The sequence below is a fragment of the Stenella coeruleoalba genome, assembly GCF_951394435.1.
Source record: "Stenella coeruleoalba genome assembly, chromosome: 16".
In the NCBI taxonomy this organism is placed as follows: Eukaryota; Metazoa; Chordata; class Mammalia; order Artiodactyla; family Delphinidae; genus Stenella; species Stenella coeruleoalba.
Genome location: NC_137162.1, coordinates 68,858,711 through 68,882,584, shown reverse-complemented (window position 1 = coordinate 68,882,584; position 23,874 = coordinate 68,858,711). Strand labels below are relative to the sequence as shown.

Below are 23,874 nucleotides of genomic sequence, written 5' to 3'. Positions count from 1 at the left end.
CAGGAAGGACCTAAAGACCAAAAGTTAATACTTCTAGAAACTACAGGCTAGTTTCAATATATTTATATTGTTTTGAAATACTTAATCTGATTCTCCAAAGGTAAATGTGGATCGAGACAAATTTCGATTTTATCACACTATATTTGTGGGAAGAGGAGCTAAGATTTTTCTCCTAATATCTCTCCCTTATTATAATGCCCTCCATTTGGTATCAATATTTGATAGAAGCAGTATCTTTTAGAAAAATCAAAGGGTTTGAAGGATGTAAAAGAAAAAAGCCAATATTAACCTGCCTGTCTTTATTGATGGTATAAAGAAAAAAGGCATCAGAGAAGTCTAAAGAAAAACAAAACTCAAACACACTATACAATTTAATACTTGCAGGAAAAAAATTAATTTATGTACTATACTCTGCATCATTGCTCCATCACGTTCATTAACTTGAACTTAATTGTTGTAATAACACGGGCTCAAGTAATCAGTCATCTATAGAGCAGCAAGAACTCAAAACATTATATTGTACATACGTTAAATGTAGCCTATTCAATTTTTAAAAATACATTCACTTAAAAGCACGTTGGGACAAGCAAGTATTTGTTGACACCTATCAGTGTACTTACACTGCCCATACTTATGTAGCTATATGCCAGACCTGAGATTTACATAGTTTGTTATTTCTATCATGTTGAATGAATAAATTGTATTTCCTACCCTTGTGTTTACTAATCATACCCATTTTGCCGATCAGAGGCAGTTCAAATGTTCTCCTGAGATTATATAATTCTTGCAGAAGATACAGCAGAACTCTTGTTCTGAGCTCTCACTGTCAACTTACCTGTTGATAGCATACGTAGTACAATCACAGCAAGATCACATACATCTTAACATAGGAAGTGCTGTGTTTAAATTCCAGGGTGGCCCATTTGAAATAGGTTCCAGTTATTAAGCACTTCTATGACTGCTGCCTGATTCTTTTACAATTACATGTTCTCCCCTCTTCTTTCTCTAATTTAGGGCAAGGAGCCATTTGGCTTAATCCACTAGAGAAACATGTATGTGGGCACACATACCACTTATGGAATAAAAATGTTTCCAGAAGGCTTGTGTAAAATGTTTGTTATTTCCTCCACTGTGTATAAGACAGGTTTCTCCTATGAACTGTATAAAAAATTCAGAGCTTCTTGAAGTCAGAATGAACAACAGTAGTACATTGCTGATAAATCTTTATTTGTTATATTACTTCCAATCATTTATTTACGTTTTTATCTATTACACTAGAATAAACTAAATGAAATCTTTCTATTTAGACTAGAAAACGACCATTAACCAATATGCTTTTACATTCCAGACAATGGAACAGTTCCAAGAGTATGGATAACCATACTACTGTGAACAATTTAAATAGTATTATAAAGAAAGAACCAGGCATTTCAAAGCAACTCTCAGTTCTGTGACATGAAATGGACACTTAGACCTTTTTTTTTAAATGAATGAATAAATTATAAAGATATGAAGGTCCAGGTCATGTAGACTGTTTTTGATATTATGTTTTTTGCTTCTAGACTAGGCCAAACATGACTATGCCTAACTTCTTTTATGAATTTTACTGTAATATTATTTGTACAATAAATAAAATAAAACTCCATTTTTCAATTCTATATATATAATTTACTGGTAACATCTAAAATCTAAAAGTTTGAGATTTAGACACTTAGTCAACGAAAAATACCTAACTCAATGGATACTTCTTCTTCCTTTATACCAGAAGAACATTTTCAACCTTAGTTCTCTATCAGTAAATCCTCAAAGCAGCTGCTCTAGCAACAGAAAACTGAGGAAGAAAATAAGAGAAAAATACATGCTAACCTTTAACCTCTGATATGCCTTCACCTTAAAAATATTTTTTGAGATATAGAAATGAACTCTGCTAACAGTTAAACCACTGATTTTGTGTGTCACAGGACTTACATTTAAATCTGATGGGAAATTTCAGTACATAAAATGATGTAAAAAACTAGTCGCGAAAAAGCATCCAACTTTTAATTATCAGTAACAAAAGGCAGCAGATATGAAGATTTTCTAAAACAGCAGATAAAGCAAATTCTATTGTACCTGGCTTTAGAATGTACTAAAAACTATGATATGCGTATTTGTGTAATAATTATACATGTATAATAGTCTATGCAATCATATTACATTCTTTAAGTGCAGACTTAACTCTTTTCGATTGACTATGACTGATGACAACCCCAATGAACATTAAAAGGATAAAGATCATATTTAATCCATGAGGGAGATAATCCACTCAGGTTTAGAACTTATGAACTCCCAATTTAGAGAACTTTTCTAAATAGCCCAGAACAAAAGCAAGTCAACTCTGCCCATAATTAATAGATGGCATTTAATAGTCACTTAATATTACTTTGGACTTGGGAGTAAATGGGACTTAAAATAGCCTGTCTGATGCTAAATGTTATTCACTATGTAGGGGAGATTTGACTAAGCATTACAACTTGGAGGGGGAAGTGCTGATTCCAGTCTTTGTCTTAAAACCTACTTGGGAACATGTACATACACAGTCTCAAAACGAAAACAGAATATGTACTTCATTAAGAGTTAATTTTATAAATTTAACTTCTCAAGAATATTCTAAGTGTTAAAAGCTGGAAGAGTCCTATTTCTGTTTTCTGTAAGTTTAACTCCAGTATTTGAATACTCGACACCAAAAGAAATGTTTTGTGAAACAAAAGAGAAACAATTATTGACCACACTAAGCTTCTTGAATTCACTGGGGAAGTAAGCAGAACACATTACAACACAGTATGCAATCCAACACTCAAATAAATGGCACGTATCCTGTATCCTTCGTTGTCAATCTCCCTCTTTCTTTCTTCTTACTATGTTTGCATTTCAGTCTGTCAGCCTGTCTCTAGTTGAGCTTGTTTTCCTTTGTTCTTTCACTTTCTGACTGTCCTTTTCTACGATTCCATCCTCCTGTTTTTCTCTCCTTCACTTTGCCTCTGGTTTCCACACAGGCATGTGGGAAAAACCTCATTCAGTAAAAAGGCCCAAATAAGAGCCTTCAAGCATCCAAATGCTTGTTACAGTACGTCTTGAATGTCCACATTGTCAGATATTTCATATATTGTATGTGGATGAATACATGGATATAGTGAAACTATTAACTGCTTTCTGCCTTGTGCAACATACCTAAAAAAAAATAAGCAAACTGAGAAAAACTACTTCTAGAGTAAAAACATACAGAAATACTTTATAGTGAATATTACTGGCAAGTATCACTTATTCTGCCCTGTTGTAGCCACAAATGAAATATAAATATTATCAGTTTTGAAACTTTTACTTATTATGTAAGTTCTTCTTGAATATAGAAATGAACAAACAAAACCACCAATCCCGTTTATTTAACTTTTACCCGCTGTTAAGGACTGCTTGAATGAGTAGCATTATTAGTTAAATAGAAGGTAATTTCATTATTTTCTTTTCTTTCTTTCTTTCTTTTTTTTAAGTTTTCAATTTTTCTCCAGATGACAAAGGGTGAAATATGGGCTACATCCACACTACCTTGAAGTAGTTCTCTTCTAAAAGTGGGACTTCAAGGAAGGTTTTGTGAATAGGAATTCTTTTTCAACTATTATCTTGTTACAGGTAAATACCTAATACAGGCATACCTTGGAGATAGTGTGGGTTCAGTTTCAGACCACCACCATAAAGTACACAAATTTTCTTGTTTCCCAGTGCACATAAATGTTAGGTTTACACTATAATGCAGTCTATTAAGTGTGCAACAGCATTATGTCTAAAAAACTATGCATGTACTTTAATTTAAAAATGGTTTATTGCTGAAAAAGGCTAACCAACATCTCAGCCTTCAGTGAGTTGTAGTCTTTTTTCAATAGTATGAGTCATAATCTTTTTTCAATAGTAACATCAAAGGCCACTGATTACAGACCACCAAAACAAATATTATACCGTAACGATGGAAAAGTCTGAATTACCAAAATATGACAGAGACATGAAGTGAGCAAATGCTGTTGGAAAAATGGTGCCGACAGACTTTCCTGACACAGGGTTGCCGCAAACCTTCAATTTGTTTAAAAAAAAAAAAAAAAAAGACAATATCTGGAAAGCACAATAAAACAAGGTATGCCTGTATTAGAAATCCACTTTTAGTGTATAGCTATAACTGCCTTTTGACAATTTTTAGAAATGGTCAAAATTCTGAGTAACTACTAAATTACACACTGGGGTTTTGCCAACCTGAGTGCTATGTAAAAACATATTTCTACAAGTCTCTTGAAAATGGAGAAATATTGATAGGTCTTCTCTCATTTCCTCTTATAGGGTACTTGTAGAAATGAAGTCAATGAGCACATACATTACACCAGGGCATACAAATGAAGTCAAAGATGCCTTTAAGCTCTCTAAGTTTTAGAGAACACCATCATTATTGCAAGAACTTACAGCCCATTTTACTTGAGATAAAAAAGTAATTAATTTACTTACCGCTATTATTGTTGCTCTGCAACTTCAATTTACTTTTTTCTTTGGCACTCCTGCTGAGAACCCCATTGGGTTTTAAATCTTCTTCCATTTCACCTTTTCTCTTCTGAAGATCATTTTGCTTCTTTTTGTAAGTTGGCTTAGGTTGCCTTTTAGTCCTTTGCTCTGATTTGCTTTCACTTTCGTCTGAATCTCCACTTTCAGAGCCAGATTCATAAGTTCGTTTGGCTTTTCTCCTATTGACTTTATCATCTTTTACAAATTTATCAACTATGATCTTACTATCTACACTATTTTGTAGATCATTCGATGTAGAGGCTATTAAATTGACAGAACATGGCTTAATAATTTCTGATACAGAATTCCCTGAATTTTCCATTTTATTAGTATTTTTATCTTCTTCTGAATGTCTTGTAAGCCAGGCCTTTTTCAGTTTAGTATGGTAGTTTGGTTGACTTGTCTGGGATGCTTGCCCATTTCCTACAGAGTTTGCTTTGTTAATTGTACTACAGACTACAGTGCTATCCAAGAGAGGGGAGGCTGAAGATGTCTGATTTTTCACAGCATTAGGCTCAGGCTCACTGACATTACTACTTTTATACTGAGCTGCAGCCAGTGCTGCCTTGTGCTTTTTTAAATGGATAAAATCAGTTGTGCCTGAGAACCCAGAGCTGGATTGAACAGCACTTCCTGTCTTACTACTGGCTGGTGTAACTGGAGCTGTCGTGCTGACCCTGCATTCTTGTGTTTGAGCCACTGAATGACTGACACTTTTCGAAGAGGTACATTCTAAAGATTTAGAGGCCAAAATGGTATTTGATAAAGAGTAAATTATTTCTGAACCACCCCAGCTGGAAACACTGGTGGTAGTGGCAGCAGATGTGAATATATCCGTTTTGGTATTACACATTGTATTTACAGCAGACATGACTGAACTGGGAACACTGCCCTGTGAGACAGCCTGAAAGTTTTTTTCGGATTTTATGTGAGCACTGTCTGAATTCACACTTGGCAGAATGATTCTTCCACTCTCTCCAGCTTCTGCTGATTTGAGGCAATCTGTTTGATTTGCCCCAATTGAAGATCTTTCACTAACTCGATCTTTGGAAGCTAACTGCATTGCTGGCATGCTATCAAGTTTTGCACTAGAAGGTGGACGTACAATGACAGATGCCATAGCAGCCTGTGACTTTCCGCTGCTTTTCTCCACATGCCATTCAGCTTTCTCTTTGCTGAGGTTATTATTAGATTTCCACATTTCTGTCAAACTCTGTTCAGAAGAACTCTTAAAATTTGCCTGAGTGTCTTTAGGCTCAGGAATCAGAGTTGGAGGCTTTTGTGATTCTTGAACCTTCCCACCAGCATTTACAGGCATCACTGGAGTTAATGTTGGAGGGGAAAGGCTACTGTAGCTGCTTTCCTTTCTCTCCAGGCTATGATGGATTGGTGGGTGAAATACGGGTGCTCTATGTAAAGCAGGCATACTCCGGAGTGTATTTGTAGAAGAAACTGTCAAATGAGTAGGACTCCTACAATCATTTCTGAAAGTTGTTACTGAGTGAGAAGCAATTTGATGGGGAATATGTTCTGGTGCCTTGCCTACTAAACCTTCACTTTCCGGTTGGTGTTTAATCAAAGGTGGAGGCTTTGAAAGAGATGATATAAACGAAGTCAGAGTCTGAGGGTTAGCTGCTGCTGCTCCAAGGGTATTACTCTGTTTTTCAGTGTAAATATTTGAAACCTCTTTGGATGGGTATGACCTTGGTGGTTCATTGACTACACTATTAGACAATGTAGTGAAATAGTTACTTTGAGGCAAACTCTGAGGCACTGAATGCTTCATCTTATAAAGATCTGATACTGAACATTCTACATCTTTGTCTTGTTTGATGACATGGCTTTTAGGGCTAGAGGATGATGATGCTACTCTGGAATAATTATCTCTCTCACCCTCAAGCCCCTTGATTTTAGTTGTATAGGGAGCAACATCAATACTTTCTTGAAGGATTCGACGGTGCTCCTCCTTATATTTGTTTAATCTCTCTCCAGTCTCCTGGGGTGGTCTCTGTAATTGATTCAATACAGGATCCACAAAATGCCTATGCAAGTGACCATCTTTTCCCGTCTGTGACCTATTTAGATCTAGGTCATTTTTGGCTGATGTGGATGCAACAGAACGCAATGGTTCAATAAAAGCTTTCCTCTCCAATTCTCTGCAAAGAAAATACACAAAGGTTTCTGTACACAGTTTTTCTCGTATAATACAAATATAGCTTCTATGCGTTACTATTCTATCATAAAAGTGAAACACGACTTTGCATGTGCTATAATATTACTAAGAAAATTAAAGGAATATAAAAACAGAAGAATAGTACTTATTACTCAGCCCAGTTTTAAGACATTTATTAAAATTATCTATTTATAAACTGAATTAAGAAAAATTATAAAAGACAAGTTTTAAGCATTGGTGAACTTACTCTTTATGATGATCTACTAAACATTTTGTCAATGGTGGACTGGAATGTGCTGTAATTTTAAGAGGCCGATGAGGCTCTGCACTGGAAGGTCTGACAGGAATGTGACTAAGTAATCCAATACCATCTGCTGAGGTCACAGGGGTAGGCTGATGTAACCAAGGACTGGGAGAATTCTATCAAAAAAATTTTTTAAAATCATCCTTCAGTTACTAGAAAAAGCTAAACACAGTATCACAGCAGGACTTTAATAGTAGTATATTTATGAAGTATGTGACATACTAATATAGCAGTATATTTATTATTTTATGAGAAATATCCAGACAAATAAGTAACAGAGTTATATGGATTTTTCCATATGATGAAAAAAATCAATCAGCATTAAAATAGTTATTTCCAGGGAATTCCCTGGCAGTCCAGTGGTTAGGACTCTGCACTTCCACTGCAGGGGGCATGGGTTTGATCCCTGGTTGGGGAATTAATATCCAGCATGCTGTGCGGTGTTGCCAAAAAAAAAAAAAAGTTATTTCCAGAAATTTATTTACTGATTGCAGATCTTGAAATCATTGCCTTTAACTTACAAATGATGTACACAGAACCTAGCTTTTAAGATTTCCTAAGATTCTAACACCAAAAGACTATATGCTGCTAATAGAAAAAAACAGAAAACATGTTGCTAAAATACATTTCACCAGATTTCATCAAGTTTATTTGCCAATTTTTCTTGTCAAAAATAATTTGTCCCAGGCTTTCCTGGTGGCACAGTGGTTGAGAGTCCGCCTGCCGATGCAGGGGACACGGGTTCGTGCCCGGGTCTGGGAAGATCCCACATGCCGCGGAGCGGCTGGGTCCGTGAGCCATGGCCGCTGAGCCTGCGCGTCTGGAGCCTGTGCTCCGCAACGGGGAAGGCCACAACAGTGAGAGGCCCGCGTACCGCAAAAAAAAAATAAATAAATAATAATAATTTTCCCAATGTCATAATTTATTTAGATTTGGCAGAAAATTACATTTTCAAGGCCCATTTGTACTCCATTTCACTATAAGCTATAGATGGACCATTAAACTTGGAGGTGTGGAGGTACAACAAAATTAATTTTTTTAATATCAACATGCTGCCTTTCTCATAGTGAGTATCTGGTGACATTGATCTCTATGTTGAGACTTACAACTATCTAATTACTTGCTTAAGAACTGTTTCTATACTATGACTCACTGAAATTCTTCCAGAAAATGCTTTGTTGAGTTATACTGTGTTGAATCAGATATTGGGAAAATACAGTCCTTTGGTTTTACCAAAGGGAATACATTTTACATCTCAAAATGATAATGTGAAAGCAATATGATATCACACCAAAGATATGCTGCTATAAAATTTCTTAGATTAAAAAAAAAAAAAAAAATTTCTTAGATTAAAAATATACATAAACCTCACACAAGAAAAAAAAAATATATACATGTACATAGGATCAAATATATGTTTAAAATAAGGTCTCAATTCTACAAGATCCAGAAATCTGAAGTTATACAGATTACAAGGGTACCTGTATATACCTATATACATACAACAGAATATTACTCAGCTAAAAAAGAAGGAAATCCTGTTACATGCTACAACATGGATGAACTTTGAGGACATTATGCTACATGAAATACTGTACGAGTCCACTCAAATGAAGTATCTAAAGCAGACAATCATAGAGACAGAAAGTAGAAAGGTGGGTGCCAAGAACTTAGGGGGAAGGGGAATTAGTGTTTCATGGGCAGTTTCAGTTTTGCAAGATGAAAGAGTTCTAGATATCTGTTGCATAACAATGTGAATATACTTAACACTACTAAACTGTACACTTTAGAATGGTTAAATAAATTTAATGTTGTGGCTTTTACCACAATAAAATAAATAAAATGTGTTTTGAAAGATTCTGGGGAAAACCTGAAGAGCATCCTGGTCCACGCCAAGGATTAAGTTGCCTCCTAGAGTTTAACGGTGACACCCAATCCCCAGTTTTCAGAATGGGGCTGGTAATGCCCTCAACAACCATTTCTTAGCATGGAAATTAATCTGGCTGGAAAAACCACACAGCGCATGAAGGAAGAAGAAAGAGCCCTGTCCCCCACCTTCAGCAATACTTTGTCAGGCAGAGAGACTCCCAGCCCCAACTTCACTCCCAAATATCAGGATTCTCCAGCCTCGGCACCCTTAAGAGAACTAGGGGCTTAGAGAGTCATAGCTTGTAGTATACATCAATATAATGTATCTAACTGGGAAACATAACAATTTGTCTTTTAAGAATAACTTGATTATACATATCAAGAGCCTTCTAATTTTACATAAATTTTATATCCAGAAGTTTCACTTCTAGGAATTTACCTGAGCAAAATAATTACGGATATATAATTAGTTATGAAGACTAAGTATATAAGAAATAACTTAAGAGGTTTACTTCTTTAAATTGGCTTTTTAAAAAAATAAATAGGCTTTTCTGAGATTTTAGCTTTACAGTTCTAAAGTTACTAAGCATCAAAAGTTTCATCATAATTAGAAAAATAACTGTTTCAAAAATTCTAGCATATTTTATAATAAGAAATCTAAAAAATTAATGGGATACTGAAAAAAGCACTTGTACATATGTTGATTAATAAATATATGACATGAGGTAAACCACAGCTTAACTTACCCTCCTTAACGAAGATTCAGCATTAACTGCATTTTCTGGGTGAACCCACTTAGAAGAAGGCAGACCAAGTCCTGAGTATGCATGTGTTCCATTTGGATATTGCCAAATAATTGGATAAAGTCCAAGCTGATTATATGAAGCAGATGGGTGGGCTTGTCCAAGAAGATGAGGTGACTGGTGCTGTAACAACTGTTGCTGTTGCTGGTGTGCTAGTGCTAAGTGGCTCAAGCTGCTGGCATGAGCAGTCTCCAGTCGTGGGTGGCCACCGAGTAAGGAGGCAGTAGGCACTCCAGGTAACACAGCAGAAAGTAAGTGAGGGTGATGAACAGAATGGTGTGGACCACTAGTCAGAGGATGAGTGTTAATGGTAGGTAATGGAGTTTGACTGGATGATCCAGCCAGTAAGTGGGGTGCAGGACTTAAGGCAGGGTGATGGGTACCTGGATTTAAACACGTTCTATGGGATGAAGAATGAAGAGGAAAAGGATGCTGGCTTAAGAAAGGTGAAATGTGATTAGCTCCTGTATCTGACCCGACAAGTGCAGGATCTCTGTAAACTGTGAAATGCTCATTTTTATCAATGATAAGAGGGCTTTTTGTAGTTTCTAATGTACTGCCTCTAGTAGGAACCGGATGAAAGCTGCATCTTGATAACTCATGGTCTATCTTATTTGCCAGTCTTCTTTCACCAGCAGTTTGGCTGTTTGCAAAAGTGGGCTTAGACTTTACAGAATCAGGGGAATGGTTAATTTTAGGTTTAACAACTTCAGGTGAGGAATTGGATTTTGTCTTGTGAGCATCTACTGAAGTATTAAGTTTAGATTTTATAGTTTCTGGGGGTGGACTTCGCTTATGCAGCTTATCTTCTGTGACAGAAACTGCACTAAGAGAAGATATGTAAGAGACATACTGATTTCTCTCTTTTTCCATATTCAGGTTTTCATTTCCTGAAGAAGCATTCCTAACATTTGACTGGGTTAAATCTACTTTAACTACATCACTGACCCAGCTCTGGTCAGAATCTTGGTTTGCTGTTTCCAAGTATTTTGTATTTGTGACTGAATGTTTTGAATCACTAATGTTAGGATCCATTTTCTGAAGTGTCTGAAGGCCAAAGGTACTTGAGTTTTCCTGAGCCACCTTTTCCGTATTAGTGTCATTCGTAATGTCAATAACACATTTTGGTGTGGGTGGTCTGGATACAAACTTCTCCTTTGGTAATAATTCCACTGTGTGTGTTTTCTCCATATTGCGTTCCTGAAGAAGTAAATCATTAGAATTATGATCAGAAAGTGTGGCCTGTTCTGATGAACGGATAATCATTTTTTCTTGAATCTGAGAGTCAACAGACTTCTGTTTCTCTGTTTCTTCGTGTTTTTTATCTTCCTGTATTGGATCCCAGGGAGGCTGGCTATCTAGTAGTGTCTCTTCTCCTGCCTTCTCATTATTCTGGGATTTTCCTTCTTCTCCATTTATCTTTGAAGTGTTTTTATTTTTCAACTCATGCTCTGGCTTCTGCTCTGAGGAATTATTTATTATTCTCTTATTTGAATTTTCTGAGTCACTGCTCTCAGAAAAGTCTGAAACATTGTCAGTTCGTAGTCTTTTCATATTTAGTTTCTTTTCATCCTCCTCAGGTTTCCTTCTTTTGTTCATCACCTGTTTGTTTTTACCTTTAGCATTTTCTATAAGATTTAAAAAAAGAACAGTTTTATCTTTCAAATTAATATTAAATAAGTATATTTTAAATGCATTTTTGTTTTATATGTTCTCATGCCCTTTAAAAAAGGTGGGTCCTACCTCCTCGTGCTATATAATCATATTTTTCCTCCTTCATCTTCTCTTCATCTGGTATACTGCTATCTGAGCCCTTCCTCTTATTTGGACGAATATTTCTTTGTTGCTGGTGTGAATTCTGTTTTGGTACAGCAGCTTGGGAGTTCATTGCTGGTCTGGGACTATTTGCTTGGGCACGTGTATAATGACCCTAAAAATAACCAATTAACAATGATTGTTCACTACCTGATCCTAAGTAATTTAAGGGAAAATATTTTACCATAATCCATCACTAACAACATACATACGTGAACAGCGTTGCTATTTTGACTGGCACGAGACCTTCGCCGTGATGTAATGCCAATATTTTCACCTTTTAACAAAGAGTGAACAACATCATCTAGAAAGGTCATTTGAACCATAGAAGGATCGACATTCTGTGGTTCTAGTACCTAATCCATGACACAAAACAAGAACAAAAATTAAATCCAATCAGCTAGCCAATGTGATATGAGGTACAATTTCTTTACTGAGTAGAGATGTTTAGAAATCAGCTTGAGATACTGTCAGACTTACAATAAATCAACTTTAACCATTAAAGATAAGGCTACTGTTATACATGCTAACTAAAAATTAAAAAGCAAATACATCTATTGCAAGTATACCTTGCAAAACAAGGATTAGAGTTATTCAAGAGTATATTGAGAAGTCATAAAATGTATTTCAAAAATAAAAAGTAATTTTCAAAAACAGCTGTAAAATAAAACAAGAAGGTAGAGCATGACAGGAATTCCCTGGTGGTCCAGTGGTTGGGACTTGGCGCTTTTACTGCTGGGGCCTAGGTTCAATCCCTGGTCGGGGAACTAAGATCCTGAAAGCTGCAATGGTGCAGCCAAAAAAAAAAAAAAAAAAAAAAAAGGTAGAGCATGGGAAGCAGAAAAGGACAAAAATCATAAATGAATAATAGTTTTAAAGACAGGTTAAAGAAAGAACTATTTTTAAAACTAAAGGTAATTTTATGCTTCACTGAGAGGTCAAAGTTTGTTAGCTTTTTAAGGAAAAAACTTAAATTAAATGATATAGTTTATTTAGCATTTCGACTAGAATTTTAACCAAAGCATCTGCAGTGTTTATAGAGGGGGTTCTCATTTATTCAGACACCCTCCACAATCCACTCAGGTAGGAAGGTGTAAATATCTATTTTCTGGGGGTAAAAACAGTACAGCTTTAAAAGATTTAAAATTAAGACTTTCAGACTGTTAACTTAAAACTCCCTATGAAGGCTTCCCTTGTGGCACAGTGGTTGAGAGTCCGCCTGCCAATGCAGGGGACACGGGTTCGTGCCCCGGTCCGGGAAGATCCCACATGCCACGGAGCAGCTGGGCCCGTGAGCCATGGCCGCTAAGCCTGCGCGTCCGGAGCCTGTGCTCTGCAACGGGAGAGGCTACAACAGTGAGAGGCCTGCGTAACGCAAAAAAAAACAAACAAAAAAAACCCAAACTCCTTATGAAATTCTTAACATTCACCATATTCGCTATAAAACTTAAGGGAGCATCCCAACTCTGGAATTTGATGTAAAAAGAACTTCAGTGTGCATTTAAGTTTTCATTCGTGAAAAGAAACCATTTGGGAAATATTTTTATTACTGGAGGGGCAGAAAAGCTGAGACTTTAAGAAAGTTTTAGCTGACCTACTGATAAAAAAAAAAAAGACTAAACAAATAAGAGTTTGATGCCTCCATTTCAGGGACTGATTTTATCAGTGTTGAAATAAATTTGGCATCACTATCTCGCTGTGACCTCAAGTGAACTCTATGTAACATCAGACACATTTGTACTTATTAGGATTACATGACTGCACCTAGAGATGAAAATTATTTGGTGTCAACCTATTGATCCATTGCGGGGCGGGGGCAGAGGAGAGTCATGGAATATGTGAATTGTAACCATCTCTTTTCAAAAATTGGACTATTTACCTGATCATTCATAACGATCATGGTGCGAGTGAAGAGATCATGATGAGTAATTATGCCAGTAAACCACTGGGTGGCAGAGTCTTGTCTATATACTCTCACTCTGTATCCATTCAAGGAATAAGGACCTTAAGAAAAGCACACATCATACATGATTGAGTTCATGGATGAAACGGAAAAGTAATTTGGAACTTGATGTATGAACCTTCTAGTTGCCAAAACTTTACCATAAGCAACTAAAAATTTTGATTCCGGTGACAGGAAAAGCTGCCAAAGTCTTAAAACATGCAGAGACTGTTAACTGAATTTATAAATACAATACTAAAATGCCGTATTGGTGTACTTTTGGATTAAACTTTTTTAAATGATATCTATATATGTATACAGATATCCTTCAGAAAATAGGTAATAAATAATAAAAGACATATCTATATATATTTAAATATGTCTTAAAACAAAAGAGAATGGAGATAAAAATTTCTTCAATTCACAGGTACTAAAATGGTATCAAATACTTGAAAGTTTAATAAGAACTGTGGAGGGGGGGCTCTGGTGCACCTTATTAATATGATAGTGTTATACATTAACAATTTACAAAATGCTTTCACAATTTGCAGATGCTTATTCAATTTTTTTGAATCTTATTCAAAAACTCTCAGATATTTCCCTGTTTATAAAAATTAAGAAAGTGAGATTGATAGGTTAAATAAATTTTTAAGTGAAAGAGCTAGAATTGAATTTATTTTTCTGATTCCTAGATTGATTCCTTTTCTTCTACAGTTAAGACATTTAACATATCAATCAATGATTTAATGTTTGACTGTTTTAAAAAAAAATCTATGCTAATATCAGTCTAAAATATAAATCAAATAACACATCTGTAGAAAGTATTCCATATTACCTGTAAATCAAACACATTCATACCTGTAATCTATTATACAAACTATAGTCTTAGAATTTTTAACTATGGAAGAAAAAGACTCCAAATTACTTTTTCTGAATGTAATATAGAAATAGCTTATAGAATAACTCCAAATATGACCAATTTTCAATTCCCGTCAGCACACCATCTTAACTGTCTTGTTCTACCACCACACAGAATCTGGAGTCAGTCTCACGTAATTCTGCTTAGGATGGAAAGGATTACTGCCTTAATGATTTCACCTCTAAGAATATGACAAGGAAAAAAAAGTTACTTTAAAAAAATATTAGCCTGGCTTCTTCAATAAATAAATTGAAAGGAAAGGAAGAAAAAAGAGATAGATGGGTCATATCCACTAATCAATCTGTGGACATTTTTTGGATCCCAGGTTAAAAATAAATAAATAAAATAAAAATCAATCCTGTGAAATCAATGAAGACATTTATGAGACAAATGGAAACTTGAACCTGAGTATTCAGTATCTGGTATTAAGGAACTATTAATTTTTCAGCATAATAATGGTATGGTGGCTTTGCTTAAAAATAGAACACAGCAAAAAAAAAAAAAAAAAAAAAAAAAAATAGAACACAGCAATGTCTGAAAATTGACAGAAATAAATGAGAGTACGGGTGGGGCAGAACCTACCAAGGTTTTATTTTACAGTTGTTGGAACCAGGGATAGAATATTTCCGGTGAACTTCCATGTGACTGTTTCTCTGTATGCTTCAAATTCTCCAGATTAAAAGTTTAAAAAATATCTAGCCTAGGAAGAATTTAATAAGTAGATGATCTGCTGCTATAAAAACCCATACAAAGAAAGGCAGCCACAACTGAGATTATCTCTATTAATGCTTAAATTAAATGGCATGGAAGTTGAGGTTCAGATAAACATGGGAATTCAACAAAATTCCTTTTAGAAACATTCAAACAAATATCGATACTCCATGTATCCATGTCATATTGTTGCGGTTTCAGTTCAATTTCACAAGAAGCTTACATTTTCAATATATGATTTTACTGACAGGAAAAGAAATCACGAAGAATCATAAAATCTCACTGGTTTGAAGACAAACCTGTAACTTACTAAAAAAAAAAAGGAAACAAAACTAAGACTACTAAGTATTGTGGTCATTGCTGAGGAAGGCAAACTGAAATAGGCCACTTTTATCAGATACCAACAGCATTCTTCAAAGGAAATCAACTGTGGCTTTGGGCAACCCTCCACAGCAAACAATGCTTCCTTCTCCAGGAAGGACACACCTAAAGCATTCTGCAGTATGGAAATTTTCCTATTAACAAAACACCTGTGTGGTTATAATTTCATTTCAGGCATTCAGCTCAAATTAGTGGTGAAATTAGCTCAATAACTGGTGAAGTTACCAATTTCCTATTGAAATTTTTCTGATTTTGCTATTATTTTCCCTGGCCTGTATATAACTCAAAATATTAGACTGGGTCTTCTATTTGTATTGTATATAACTGAACAACCAAAACCAAACATGAGAAATTGCCCAGTTCCCAAAAAATATACATATATTAATGCATAACTTCAAAACAGTTACCTTGCATAAAAATCTCCTGAACCTTTTGTTCCTTTACCCAGACTTTCACTTCTTCCTGAAGTTGCGGGTTGTCCCTGAGAACTGGGTTTAGGCTGTCTATGTCGTCCTAGAATTATAGATTAAAAGAAAGGTCCATGTTACACTGTCCTAACATTAATGTTACCATCATTCCCTCCTGAACGTTCTAAGGACTGAAGAAAATTCCTTGATCTAAATGTATACAAAAACGCAAATTCATAAGTTATAGTTCATTAGCAGTAACATAACAACGGAGCCTAAGAAATTAATCCATGATAAGACAAAAATGCCTTAAGACAAAATTTGAAATTTACTCATTTCAAACCGTTTTGTTTGAACTGTTTGTTTTCTAACTGCAAGCCTTATACAAGTTTTCCTACTGCAAGCCTTATACAAATCACCTTTTAAAGGGTTTCACTGTTAGAAGCAATATACAAACCAAATAGCTTCAGGTCATCTAAGGTTGGTAGCAAACAAATCAAGTTGAATATTTTAGTGACAATATATATATACATAGATGAGTTACCCTCTCCCCATAATACCTAAAACATTAGTTTTAAACTACAAGTCATTATCCACTGTCCTTTGGTTTAAATTGATTTGATTTAAATGTCATCAAATTCAGTTCTACTCAAACTCATCTGACCAGTAACTTCACTGCTAAAAGTTTTATTTTTTCAAGCCAGTGTCAAAGCATCCAGGCAATTTAAATTACATTATTGATGGTATTATCCTCATAACAGGGTGGATCTAGACACAGAAACAACCGGTTCTCTCTCCTTGGAGATGTGAATCACACAGTCACATGGTTTCCCACAATCTGCTGGTCCCCCGCTGGACTCTCTGACATTCTGTTCTCTCTCAAAGCACCTCTGCTGCTCCTGCATTTGAGATCAGCGGCAGGAGCCCTAGAGTAGAGCTGGGAAGAACAACAAAGCAGCACTGTCAATTTGGCGGCCCTTTTAAAAGTGGACTAGCAGATCATGGAAACCAGTGAACAGAAAGGAGCTACATGAAGGGGATTTTATCTGGTGAATAAAAATAATTTGGCAATACAGAAAAGCCAGAAAGTGGCTGAAGAGTACAAAGAATCCCTAAACCAAGCAGGTCATACTTCTTTTCTAAAGTTTATCCAAGTAAAGCACTTTCCTTCTCATCTTATCACTGCTTTAAGGAACTACTCTGTATTCTTGGAATAATATTGCAGTAAACACTCTGATATTTTGTTTATACTTAGTGAACACCAACAAACAGAAGTAAAGGCCTTTAAACTTATCAACTATGTTCTCCTTGGAAAATACAAAGAAATGCTGCTTTATAGTAGAAGGAAATACTAGAGTGGAAAAGTATTATACAAAAAGTAGTTAAAAGTAGCTAAAATCTGTCATTTTGTCTTCCTTTTCGTAAAGAAACTTCCTAGCAATCCCTTTTCTCCACTCCACTTTAATGCACACTTAGTTAATCTCATTATTTGAGTAACAGAAAATACATGGTCAGACTCTAACCCTCTTGATGCACATCAGGTGACAGTCTAGTCCATGACAGACAAAACACAGGAAACTTTCTATTTCCCAAGGAAAACCATTACCATTTCCAGACAGTTCTGACAGATGCCAAGTTCTTTTAAAATCTTTCTCACTTTAACTTCCATACACAGGTCCAAGCTTAACTCCTTGGAGTCAAACAGAAGCCTAATCACTTTCTTACCTGACAGTCCTTCAAACATTTGAATTCTGGTTTTATGTTTCCACAACCTGAGTCTTCTCTAGTCTCAACACCCACCTTTCTCACAGTTGTTCTTCTTACTCTTATTCTAGACATTTAACTGGCTCGAAGAAGATGGGCACTTGTCTAGAAAACTACAATCTACAATCACAGGGGTGTCACAAGCTGACTTATATCAAATTTACTATAGTGTATTGCTCCCAAGCCTTTATATTCGGGGTGGGCATGGGAAGGAGTAAAAGCAGCACTGCCAATACGTTGTAGACAAGTACAGGTATGATTTATAAAACCAGTTCCCTGTGTTGAAATTTTATAACTAAAGCTACTGAGATGTAAAATTTGCTCAACATTTCTATTTGATTTATTCAACAGGTTAAAATAATGAGCTACATTTCCAAGACCATTAGACAACAAGTATCTTCTCACCAATGACCCACTCATTTCTAGGGGAAAAAAGCATACCATTAAAAGCTGATAATATCAGTCTACTCACTGAAATAACCTTACGTAAGTTAAAATTTCTACGTATCAATTTCCTCTCTATAAAGCAGGGTTAATAATATCTCTTTTCATATCAAAAAGTACATTTTTATAATATGATTTTTTAAATTTTATAGAAACTAGTCTTAACACATTCAATTCTAAATTAACCATGGTACTGAATGACATGCATTACACGAAATTAATTGAAACCCATGAAAATTACCCCAATACAGTGCCTGATTATGATAATCATATTGTTGCTGAAGCCTTCCTCTACACATAGTGCTTTGTAAGTTAGAGGTATTTCTGTTGAGTTGTGGTCATCGTTCCCATTTTAAAGAGGCTCACAAAAGGCTAAACGATCAAATCCTGTAAGAGTTGTTAGCAGGTAGCCAAATGAGGTTTTTTCCCCTATTTATTTACCTGAATAATGTCGTGATAGTGTAAAAAATCAGATACAAAGCTATAAGGCAGACTCACAGAGAAGAGCATCTGTTAATTAAAAACTAGTTACGAATGCTTACTATCTTTCACAGAATGCAACTAACAAACAAACTATGCCTTGAGCTTGTATGAGATTAAAAACAATTTACCTGCACTGTACTTTTCATTAACTGCAGTATAATCCCCCCCAATTTCATATTGTATAATTAAAATTATATGTATTCATTAATCCCCCCCCAAATCACCCATGTAGTGAAGGAATAAGCACTCTCTGTGAATCTTCTCTTCTCCATAAACTCCATCCAATTTATTAATTACACTGCTAGTTATAACCTCCAGCAAATGACTAATGGGGAAAAAAATCAGTTCAGCAAGATCTGTTGTACGAGAAACATAGAAAACATGGAAACGTGCTGAACAATGCCTTAAGTGAAGTTCTGGACTATATTTATTGTTCACTTGTGTGCTGTGCTTTTTCTCCTTTCGCAAAGACAAAGATTAGCTTTAATTGAACATTAGTGGAACCTGAATGTAAAGAATAATAAAGAAAACTAGCTAACATGATTGTGTGTTTACTATGACATATCACATTGGGTGCTTTCTGTACTATCAATTTTTGTAAAGCTCAGATTATCATACCCCTTTTACATGCTATACACAGAGAGGTCCATGGTTAAAGTCAGGATGTGATGGAGAGACCTAGCATTTGAATCTAGTTCTGCGACTCTAAAGCTCAGTCTCTTTTCATCTATTCTCTGCTTCTCTTGAAGCACAATGAAGAGGCATAAATAATAGACTATTTACTGTCACTGCCTTTCAAAATTTGACACATTTCTTTACGTTATATGGAAGAGGTAAAAGGTGACATTATCTTAAGTCAGAATGGGTCAAAAGACATTAACATTAGATGGAAGTTATCGTTCTACAATCTCACATTGGCTGTGTGAAATTTCGCATATCAAAATAGTCTAACACTCATCAAACAGAAAAGAGGATGTTAAACTCATGCAATCTTATAATCAGAAAGCATAGAAGAGAAGACAAATCACTTTGGCAACATGACTTAGTCATGACCTACAAATTCCCAAATGCTGTGTTTCTAGGTTAAACACCACCCTGAATTAAAAACTGATCATCGGAGATGATCAAAATACAGACTTTTTCTCGTATGTACAGAAGAATATGATGAAATCAAAAAGCATCATTCCTCAAAATATCAATATAAAAGTTAAAATCAGGTTGGAATCTGTACTGTGACAGTAAGATTACTGTACTAACCTAATTTTCAAGCAATTCTCTACTTCATCCCAGTTCAAAGGGAAACAGTAACAAGTACAATAACATAAAAAATAAGATCTTAGTACTAAAATATTCAGATATTCCTGACTAGGTTTAATAAATAGCAATATTATTACAGTGCTCAAAGTATATGTAACACATTTTCTAAGATAATAAAGAACAATCTGCCTTACCATAATCAAGTGCTCCTTACTATTTCAACACATATTTTCTTTGTTACACATCCTCCGGATTTAAATACTGACTGAAGAGCCAGCAGAGGCATGAAATACGTAATAATATACTAGTTGTTAGTTTCTATCAAGATGACTGAGTTGACTGGCTTAATAATTTTAAGGGATTTGCTCTAAAGTCTTAACTGATGACTTTTAGGATACAAGAAATATAAAACTGGAGCAGTTTCTCTCCCTTTGGACAATATCTGATGGAGAATGACCTAATGCCTGCTTTCAAACTGATACTAAGTATGTCTTAGAATTTTCTTCCTCCTGCAATAAAGCCCTTGACCTCTGTGGTGACCATTTAAATGCAATTATATTACATAAATTCCCCTATAAAAATCACAGTTGATTTTATTTTTATAAGAGCTATCATAAAAGAAACTATCTGTATCTTGAAATGTCAGGTTGGGTGACTGAACATGCTTTGCCACACCACTCTGGCACAGTCATAATTTAAATTCATGCTTCAGCAAAACTACAAACGACTGCCTGTCCTTTAAATCCCTGGGGTTGCTAGCCAACAGTGAAAAACATGAATGTTAGGTCCATATAGGTCAAGAGTGACGCCAATTGCTATTATGCCAATTCTTGTATAACTTATTAAAGAACCCACTTTGTTAATAAGGCTTTACTAAGATAGGAAACTTATTAAGTCTGAGAGTTACCACAGAGGTCTTCAAAAAGCACAGTTGTCTAAACCATCTGCAGTTCAATTAAATGCAACTACCACTGAGGGTTTCCATATATTTTCAAGATTTAAAGCAAGAGTTGGCAAACTGTTCCTCTAAAAGGCCGAAGAGTAAAAACATTAGGCTTTGCAGGTCATAACATCTCTCTCACAACAGCTCAACTCTGCTACTGTAGTTGCCAAAAGCAGCCAAACAATACCATAGAAAATATATAAATGAATGGGCATGGCTGTGTTCCAATAAAGTTTGTTTATCGGCATTATCTGAAATCTGAATTTCACAGATTGTTCAGGTGTCATGACATTATTCTTCTTTTGAGTTTTTTTCAACTGTTTAAAAATGTAAAAGGCCTTATAAAAAATGGGAGGCTGGTTTGATTTGGCCTGTGGTCACTGCCTACCCATGATTTGAAAGAACAAATAAAATACTATTACAAAGCAAGATCAAAAACTTCTACTCAATGCGATGCAATTCATTGGCAAATTGCAAATTTTATTTCCATAAATGGCTGCATATTCATAAGCATAGGAAAATACACCAATTACCAAATCCTTTTCATTATTAGAGAAAAAATATTTTAAGATAAATCACTTTTTAAGGCTTTCACAGGCTTTCATTTTTTAAGGCTTTTCATCAGTTTCCCTGATACATTCCTGTACCATGTTTAGCTCTCCAAATATAATAATGACTTGATTTTAGTGTAGAGAAATTACCCACTTTGAAAGATAAGATTTACTCCTTTGGGTCAATGAGAATTATACTCATATACAGAGGTTGGTACTATCCACTTCTCTGGACTCCATAGTAGGGTAAAAATAGGAACATGCATTAAAAAAGAGGAAATTTTGTAAAGACAATGTTCCAACATTAATCCTATGGTTCTTATATCTGAAGTTAAGACTGAAAACTGAGTGTTTTCTCCATGATAAGGTAATTTAACATAATCTCATTTATACTATCTCCTAAGGAAAACAGATATTCATTTAAAAAGCAAACAAACAAAACAAACAAACAAAAACCGGGGGGAGGGGAGGATCCAAACAGGGAGACAAATACAGAGTAATTTCTTTGCTTCTCTACTTCCTCCAAGGGCTGACCTTGTGACACTCTGAAAAAGAAACCAATTAGGGTTGAAGAGGAAGAAAACGCACAACCACATCCTGCCACAAAATTGTCTCCAAATATTACTGGGAGAAATGATCAATATATTTCAAATATTTTACCTGATATTCTCTATTACATAAGATTAATGCTATGTTGTCTCTAAATGTTCCTAACATAATTCTAAACTTGTACTGTCAATTTTGGTGACTTGATTCTTCACAACACATTATATGATAAAACCTAAAAATTTCCAGATTTCTCATTATTGCTAAAATTTTAAGTTTTAGATAGAATTTTAAATTATTATAATTTATTTAGGATCTGATTCCCTGTATATAAACCAAACATCAATATTTTAGAGTCAAGAGTACTGGACACTTTTATACTTATCCACACTAAACTAAAACTCTGGAGGAAAACAAAAGCTCTGTCTCACCGTTCTTCAAGAACCACCAAATTTAAATGTATTCCAGTTTTTCTGTTAATCAGATTGGAAAAGTTAAAAAATTTATGACATCATTCATGGGAGAGGAAAAAACCTTTTCTGAAAGTCAGTTTGACTACACATCCTATTCTTTTAAACAATGAATGTTTCTGCAACTCATTTTAGCTCACAAGAACTTGTAGAAAATAGGTGAATGATATCAGTGTAACACAGTAGTACTGTTGGTTCATATACCATTTATTTATTTATTTTTGCACTACCTAGTATGAGCAGCTGAATACTAAGTATAAAAATAAAGCTGAGGGCTTCCCTGGTGGCGCAGTGGTTGAGAGTCTGCCTGCTGATGCAGGGGACACGGGTTCGTGCCCCGGTCCGGGAAGATCCCACATGCCGCGGAGCGGCTGGGCCCGTGAGCCATGGCCGCTGAGCCTGCACATCCGGAGCCTGTGCTCCGCAACGGGAGAGGCCACAACAATGAGAGGCCCGCGTACCGCAAAAAAAAAAAAATAAATAAATAAAATAAATAAATAAATAAAGCTGAACAAAGCACTAGACATGATAGCCATCCATTCCACTTAATTCTTTGTTTAATGTAACTGCATGCTGACTTAGAAGTTCATATTGATTAGACTGCCCCAATTTTCTTTTATTTTGCTTTTGACTCCATAATCCAGCAATCTCAATCCTTCCTTACATATTCTTAATATCAAGCAAATGTCCCCCTTTCTCTCCCCTTTCTATATTTGCCTAACTTTATTAGAAATGTCTTTTTAAAGTCTACTATTTTTATAGGATTATTACTGTTTGTGGTAGTACTCTCGTTAAAATTTTGCATAAGCTTTGAACAATCTACTCCAAAGCTATTTTTCTCAAAATCTTTTCCATTGTACATTAGGCTTTTCATAGTTTTAATATCTTAAAATACATACTCTTCTACCCAACACTGAACTTTTGACTAATCTAAACAAATAAATGAATAACAAAACAAATTAATGCATATACAAGAAAGGTCTCTCTGTTTTAAAATAGAAAAGTTTTTTAGTTGATCATATACTCACACAATAGACTACAACAGTTAGTAAAATGATTATGTAAGCACAAACTTAGTGACACAGAAAGAAGCTAATGATATAGAAACAAAAAAGATTAATTTTAAAACTTCTCCACATATGTAATTTTTAAAGACAAACATATTACAATTTTGTACATAATTAAAAGCAATAGATAAGTAAGTCCTGCGTATATATAATTTCATAATTCCTGGTTGATTTTGGTTAATTCAGATGAGTGGTATCCTCCTGTTTCAACACAGCTTAAATATATCCTAAATTGACTGCATATGATTAATGAAACGAATCTATTTTCAGCCTTTAAAAAGTATCCATTTAACAAGCATATTTACTTGACAGTGTAAACAATAAAAAAACTTAAACTTTAATTGACAGAAGAGGTTAACACTTCACAAATGTTAACCTCATCTAATCCTAACAAACCCTTTGCTAGTCTGATATTATTCTCTCCATATTATAGATGAAGAAACATTC

General features: G+C 35.0%; 1 protein-coding gene across 9 annotated transcripts in view; it reads right to left on the bottom strand.

Annotated features, from left to right (window-relative positions):
- The window catches only part of JMJD1C (jumonji domain containing 1C), a 308,561-nt gene that overhangs the window by 30,087 nt on the left and 254,600 nt on the right, over positions 1-23,874 (bottom strand). For 7 of the 9 annotated variants that reach the window (XM_079900215.1, XM_079900218.1, XM_079900211.1 and 4 more), the window contains 7 exons: positions 15,903-16,008; positions 13,422-13,546; positions 11,755-11,898; positions 11,471-11,657; positions 9,671-11,355; positions 6,999-7,171; positions 4,525-6,734 (listed from right to left, as the gene is read on the bottom strand). In XM_079900215.1, the coding sequence (XP_079756341.1) occupies positions 4,525-6,734; positions 6,999-7,171; positions 9,671-11,355; positions 11,471-11,657; positions 11,755-11,898; positions 13,422-13,546; positions 15,903-15,909 (4,531 nt within the window). In that variant the 5' untranslated portion in view covers positions 15,910-16,008. Of the gene's footprint in view, positions 1-4,524; positions 6,735-6,998; positions 7,172-9,670; positions 11,356-11,470; positions 11,658-11,750; positions 11,899-13,421; positions 13,547-15,902; positions 16,009-23,874 lie in introns of those variants that run through there. The other 2 variants (XM_079900213.1, XM_079900219.1) reach the window with 2 other exon arrangements.